General features: G+C 44.6%; 1 protein-coding gene across 2 annotated transcripts in view; it reads left to right on the top strand.

The window, feature by feature from the left end:
• The first annotated feature begins 721 nt into the window (after nucleotides 1-721).
• LOC118936770 (cysteine-rich protein 2-like) overlaps nucleotides 722-7500 on the top strand; it is a 9252-nt gene continuing 2473 nt past the window's right edge. For both annotated transcript variants that reach the window (XM_036933985.1, XM_036933984.1), the window contains exons 1-3: nucleotides 722-902; nucleotides 5866-5960; nucleotides 7037-7091. In XM_036933985.1, the coding sequence (XP_036789880.1) occupies nucleotides 860-902; nucleotides 5866-5960; nucleotides 7037-7091 (193 nt within the window). In that variant the 5' untranslated portion in view covers nucleotides 722-859. The remainder of the gene's footprint in view (nucleotides 903-5865; nucleotides 5961-7036; nucleotides 7092-7500) is intronic.

Raw genomic sequence — 7500 nt, 5'->3', positions numbered from 1 at the left:
TTTCTAGTTCTGTGTATATTTTCACCAGTGACACCAATGTGTTGATCTAGTATTTTCTAGTTCTGTGTATATTTTCACCAGTGACACCAATGTGTTGATCTAGTATTTTCTAGTTCTGTGTATATTTTCACCAGTGACACCAATGTGTTGATCTAGTATTTTCTAGTTCTATGTATATTTATTTTCACCAGTGACTCCAATGTGTTGATCTAGTATTTTCTAGTTCTATGTATATTTATTTTCACCAGTGACACCAATGTGTTGATCTAGTATTTTATAGTTCTGTGTATATTTAGTTTTACCAATGACACCAATGTGTTGATCTAGTATTTTCTAGTTCTGTGTATATTTAGTTTTACCAATGACACCAATGTGTTGATCTAGGATTTTATAGTTCTGTGTATATTTATTTTCACCAGTGACACCAATGTGTTGATCTAGTATTTTCTAGTTCTGTGTATATTTTCACCAGTGACACCAATGTGTTGATCTAGTATTTTATAGTTCTGTGTATATTTATTTTCACCAGTGACACCAATGTGTTGATCTAGTATTTTATAGTTCTGTGTATATTTATTTTCACCAGTGACACCAATGTGTTGATCTAGTATTTTATATTGAAGTGATGTTTCTTAGTCTCGCTGTGACGAGGTTCTCACCACATCCTGGTTCTGTCATCACAACACGCCACATTCACAGTTCAACCTATTTCCTGTACATCTCTCTGACACACACACCTTTTCTCTACACACTCTCTCACACACTCATTCTCTCTCTCTACACACACTTTCTCCATCTCACACTCTCTACGTACACACTTCCTGTCTGTTAAATAACAGTGTCAGGAATATCATCTATCATGGTGGGCTACTGTCCCATCTGTGGGAAACCAGTCTACTTTGGTGAGTGAAGTGTGTGTGTGTGTGTGTGTGTGTGTGTGTGTGTTTGCAGTGTCACACAGTGGGTCAGAGATACGATAGCATTACGGAATAGTTGCTAGGTTGTTAGGGCAGGTTTTTGAGAGGCATCGTTCGATCGCAAATCTTTTCTGAACTCAATCGTTATACCTTTCCTATTGTGTGTGTGTGTGTGTGTGTATGTATGTGTGTGTATGTGTGTGTATGTGTGTGTATGTCTGTGTATGTCTGTGTGTGTGTGTGTGTGCGTGTATGTGTGTGTATGTGTGTGTGTGTGTGCGTGTGTGTGTGTGTCTGTGTGTATGTGTCTGTGTGTGTGTGTGTGTGTGTGTGTGTGTGTGTGTGTGTGTGTGTGTGTGTGTGTGTCTGTGTGTATGTGTGTGTATGTGTGTCTCCATGCTCTGAACAGACTGTCATGACTCACACACAGACAACAGGAAGTGTCTTCTCTGAGGAAGCAGACTGTTCTCTAACATAACAGCTACTCACCAATACTCTAACCTGGTATCCTTTCCTTTCTAACCAGCCTTCTTTTCCTCCTGGGATAAGTTCCAACACCCTAAACTGGTCTCTTTTCCTTCACTGGCTGGGTTCCTATAGTCTAACCTGGCTTCCTTTCCTTCAGAGGCTGGGTTCCTATAGTCTAACCTGGCTTCCTTTCCTTCAGAGGCTGGGTTCCTATAGTCTAACCTGGCTTCCTTTCCTTCAGAGGCTGGGTTCCTATAATCTAACCTGGCTTCCTTTCCTTCAGAGGCTGGGTTCCTATAGTCTAACCTGGCTTCCTTTCCTTCAGAGGCTGGGTTCCTATAGTCTAACCTGGCTTCCTTTCCTTCAGAGGCTGGGTTCCTATAGTCTAACCTGGCTTCCTTTCCTTCAGAGGCTGGGTTCCAATAGTCTCACCTGGCTTCCTTTCCTTCAGAGGCTGGGTTCCTATAGTCTAACCTGGCTTCCTTTCCTTCAGAGGCTGGGTTCCTATTTCACTGTAAGGTCTACTACACCTGTTGTATTCAGCATTTCACTGTAAGGTCTACTACACCTGTTGTATTCAGCATTTCACTGTAAGGTCTACTACACCTGTTGTATTCAGCATTTCACTGTGAGGTCTACTACACCTGTTTTATTCAGCATTTCACTGTAAGGTCTACTACACCTGTTTTATTCAGCATTTCACTGTAAGGTCTACTACACCTGTTGTATTCAGCATTTCACTGTGAGGTCTATCTACACCTGTTGTATTCAGCATTTCACTGTGAGGTCTACTACACCTGTTGTATTCAGCATTTCACTGTGAGGTCTACTACACCTGTTGTATTCAGCATTTCACTGTAAGGTCTGCTACACCTGTTCTATTCAGCATTTCACTGTGAGGTCTACTACACCTGTTGTATTCAGCATTTCACTGTGAGGTCTATCTACACCTGTTGTATTCAGCATTTCACTGTGAGGTCTACTACACCTGTTGTATTCAGCATTTCACTGTGAGGTCTACTACACCTGTTGTATTCAGCATTTCACTGTGAGGTCTACTACACCTGTTGTATTCAGTATTTCACTGTAAGGTCTACTACACCTGTTGTATTCAGCATTTCACTGTAAGGTCTACTACACCTGTTGTATTCAGCATTTCACTGTGAGGTCTACTACACCTGTTGTATTCAGCATTTCACTGTGAGGTCTACTACACCTGTTGTATTCAGCATTTCACTGTAAGGTCTACTACACCTGTTGTATTCAGCATTTCACTGTGAGGTCTACTACACCTGTTGTATTCAGCATTTCACTGTGAGGTCTACTACACCTGTTGTATTCAGCATTTCACTGTGAGGTCTACTACACCTATTGTATTCAGCATTTCACTGTGAGGTCTACTACACCTGTTGTATTCAGCATTTCACTGTAAGGTCTACTACACCTGTTGTATTCAGCATTTCACTGTGAGGTCTACTACACCTGTTGTATTCAGCATTTCACTGTGAGGTCTACTACACCTGTTGTATTCAGCATTTCACTGTGAGGTCTACTACACCTGTTGTAGTCAGCATTTCACTGTGAGGTCTACTACACCTGTTGTATTCAGCATTTCACTGTGAGGTCTACTACACCTGTTGTATTCAGCATTTCACTGTGAGGTCTACTACACCTGTTGTATTCAGCATTTCACTGTGAGGTCTACTACACCTGTGTGTATTCAGCATTTCACTGTGAGGTCTACTACACCTGTGTGTATTCAGCATTTCACTGTGATGTCTACTACACCTGTGTGTATTCAGCATTTCACTGTGATGTCTACTACACCTGTGTGTATTCAGCTTTTCACTGTGAGGTCTACTACACCTGTTGTATTCAGCATTTCACTGTGAGGTCTACTACACCTGTTGTATTCAGCATTTCACTGTGAGGTCTACTACACCTGTTGTATTCAGCATTTCACTGTGAGGTCTACTACACCTGTTGTATTCAGTATTTCACTGTAAGGTCTACTACACCTGTTGTATTCAGCATTTCACTGTAAGGTCTACTACACCTGTTGTATTCAGCATTTCACTGTGAGGTCTACTACACCTGTTGTATTCAGCATTTCACTGTGAGGTCTACTACACCTGTTGTATTCAGCATTTCACTGTAAGGTCTACTACACCTGTTGTATTCAGCATTTCACTGTGAGGTCTACTACACCTGTTGTATTCAGCATTTCACTGTGAGGTCTACTACACCTGTTGTATTCAGCATTTCACTGTGAGGTCTACTACACCTATTGTATTCAGCATTTCACTGTGAGGTCTACTACACCTGTTGTATTCAGCATTTCACTGTAAGGTCTACTACACCTGTTGTATTCAGCATTTCACTGTGAGGTCTACTACACCTGTTGTATTCAGCATTTCACTGTGAGGTCTACTACACCTGTTGTATTCAGCATTTCACTGTGAGGTCTACTACACCTGTTGTAGTCAGCATTTCACTGTGAGGTCTACTACACCTGTTGTATTCAGCATTTCACTGTGAGGTCTACTACACCTGTTGTATTCAGCATTTCACTGTGAGGTCTACTACACCTGTTGTATTCAGCATTTCACTGTGAGGTCTACTACACCTGTGTGTATTCAGCATTTCACTGTGAGGTCTACTACACCTGTGTGTATTCAGCATTTCACTGTGATGTCTACTACACCTGTGTGTATTCAGCATTTCACTGTGATGTCTACTACACCTGTGTGTATTCAGCATTTCACTGTGAGGTCTACTACACCTGTTGTATTCAGCATTTCACTGTGAGGTCTACTACACCTGTTGTATTCAGCATTTCACTGTGAGGTCTACTACACCTGTTGTATTCAGCATTTCACTGTGAGGTCTGCTACACCTGTTGTATTCAGCATTTCACTGTGAGGTCTATCTACACCTGTTGTATTCAGCATTTCACTGTGAGGTCTACTACACCTGTTGTATTCAGCATTTCACTGTGAGGTCTACTACACCTGTTGTATTCAGCATTTCACTGTAAGGTCTACTACACCTGTTGTATTCAGCATTTCACTGTGAGGTCTACTACACCTGTTGTATTCAGCATTTCACTGTGAGGTCTACTACACCTGTTGTATTCAGCATTTCACTGTAAGGTCTACTACACCTGTTGTATTCAGCATTTCACTGTGAGGTCTACTACACCTGTTGTATTCAGCATTTCACTGTGAGGTCTACTACACCTGTTGTATTCAGCATTTCACTGTGAGGTCTACTACACCTGTTTTATTCAGCATTTCACTGTAAGGTCTACTACACCTGTTGTATTCAGCATTTCACTGTAAGGTCTACTACACCTGTTGTATTCAGCATTTCACTGTGAGGTCTACTACACCTGTTGTATTCAGCATTTCACTGTAAGGTCTACTACACCTGTTGTATTCAGCATTTCACTGTGAGGTCTACTACACCTGTTGTATTCAGCATTTCACTGTAAGGTCTACTACACCTGTTGTATTCAGCATTTCAGTGTGAGGTCTACTACACCTGTTGTATTCAGCATTTCACTGTGAGGTCTACTACACCTGTTGTACTCAGCATTTCACTGTGAGGTCTACTACACCTGTTGTATTCAGCATTTCACTGTGAGGTCTACTACACCTGTTGTACTCAGCATTTCACTGTGAGGTCTACTACACCTGTTGTATTCAGCATTTCACTGTGAGGTCTACTACACCTGTTGTATTCAGCATTTCAGTGTGAGGTCTACTACACCTGTTGTATTCAGCATTTCACTGTGAGGTCTACTACACCTGTTGTATTCAGCATTTCACTGTGAGGTCTACTACACCTGTTGTATTCAGCATTTCAGTGTGAGGTCTACTACACCTGTTGTATTCAGGTGACAAATACAATTTGATTTGATTACATTTTTTATTTAATCCCTGGTATCCTCCAACCCCAAAGGTCCATGTCAGATATGTGCCCTCTAACCCCTGGTATCCTCTAACCAGATTGGTCAATGACAGACATTTGACCTCTAACCCTTGGTATCCTCTCTCCCCATTGGTCCATGACAGACATTTGACCTCTAACCCCTGGTATCCTCTCTCCCCATTTGTCCATGACAGACATTTGACCTCTAACCCTTGGTATCCTCTCTCCCCATTGGTCCATAACAGACATTTGACCTCTAACCCTTGGTATCCTCTCTCCCCATTGGTCCATGATAGACATTTGACCTCTAACCCCTGGTATCCTCTCTCCCCATTTGTCCATGACAGACATCTGACCTCTAACCCTTGGTATCCTCTCTCCCCATTGGTCCATGACAGACATTTGACCTCTAACCCTTGGTATCCTCTCTCCCCATTGGTCCATGACATATATTTGACCTCTAACCCCTGGTATCCTCTAACCAGATTGGTCCATGACAGACATTTGACCTCTAACCCCTTGGTATCCTCTCTCCCCATTGGTCCAGGTGAGAAGAAGAGGTCATTGGGGAGGGACTACCACCCTCTGTGTCTGAAGTGTCAACTGTGTCAGAGACAGTTGACCCCGGGACAACATGCTGAGGTATGGAGAGAGAGGGATGGAGGGAAGAGGAGGAGGGAGAGAAGGGGGAGGGAGGAACGGAAGCTGAGAGGGAGGGGAGTATAGCGGAGGGGGGACACTTAGGACGGAGAGGGGAGAGAGAGTGAGTCAGGGAGAGGAGATAGGGTAGGGAAGGGGGAGTGAGAGTGAGTCAGGGAGATAAGGGGAGGGAAGAGAGGGAAGGGAAGGGGGAGTGAGAGTGAGTCAGGGAGAGGAGAGAGGGTAGGGAAGGGGGAGTGAGAGTGAGTCAGGGAGAGAAGGGGAGGGGAGAGAGGGAAGGGAAGGGGGAGTGAGAGTGAGTCAGGGAGAGAAGGGGAGGGGAGAGAGGGAAGGGAAGGGGGAGTGAGAGTGAGTCAGGGAGAGGAGAGAGGGAAGGGAAGGGGGAGTGAGAGTGAGTCAGGGAGAGGAGAGAGGGAAGGGAAGGGGGAGTGAGAGTGAGTCAGGGAGAGGAGAGAGGGGAGAGAGGGAAGGGGGAGTGAGAGTGAGTCAGGGAGAGAAGGGGAGGGGAGTGAGGGAAGGGAAGTGGGAGAGAGGGAAGGGAAGGGAAGGGGGAGTGAGGGGGGAGAGATGGAGAAGTGGAGGGAAAGATAGTGTCAACAGTGTCAGAGACAGCTGACCCCAGGACAACATGCTGAGGTACGAAGACAGGGGGGAGGGAGGGAGTGAGGTGGGGAGTGAGGGAAGGTGGGAGTGAGGGAAGGAGTGAGGGAGTGAGGGAGTGAGGGAGGGAGTGAGGGAGGTGGGGAGGGAAAGACAGTGTCAACAGTGTCAGAGGCAGCTGACCCCAGGACAACATGCTGAGGTACGAAGACAGGGGGGAGGGAGGGAGTGAGGGAGTGAGGGAGTGAGGGAGTGAGGGAGGTGGGGAGGGAGGTGGGGAGGGGGGGAGGGATTGAGGGAGGTGGGGAGGGAGGGAAGGAGTGAGGGAGGTGGGGAGGGAGGGAGGGAGGTGGGGAGGGGAGGGAGGGAAGTGGAGTGCAGAAGGAAGGTCTGTCTACATGTATGTGTGTATCTACATATCTCATGAACTAAGATGTTTTCTGTGCTGTGTGTTTCAGCATGATGAGAAACCCTACTGCACTAACTGTTACATGAAGATGTTTGGTACCAGAGGTAGATACTGTGAGAAACCCTACTACACTAACTGATACATGTAGATGTTTGGTACCAGAGGTAGATACTGTGAGAAACCCTACTACACTAACTGATACATGTAGATGTTTGGTACCAGAGGTAGATACTGTGAGAAACCCTACTACACTAACTGATACATGTAGATGTTTGGTACCAGAGGTAGATACTGTGAGAAACCCTACTACACTAACTGATACATGTAGATGTTTGGTACCAGAGGTAGATACTGTGAGAAACCCTACTACACTAACTGATACATGTAGATGTTTGGTACCAGAGGTAGATACTGTGAGAAACCCTACTACACTAACTGATACATGTAGATGTTTGGTACCAGAGGTAGATACTGTGAGAAACCCTACTACACTAACTGATACATGTAGATGTT

The sequence above is a fragment of the Oncorhynchus mykiss genome, chromosome 10 (genome assembly GCF_013265735.2).
Source record: "Oncorhynchus mykiss isolate Arlee chromosome 10, USDA_OmykA_1.1, whole genome shotgun sequence".
Taxonomy (NCBI): domain Eukaryota; kingdom Metazoa; phylum Chordata; class Actinopteri; order Salmoniformes; family Salmonidae; genus Oncorhynchus; species Oncorhynchus mykiss.
This window is presented reverse-complemented; position numbering and strand designations above follow the sequence as displayed.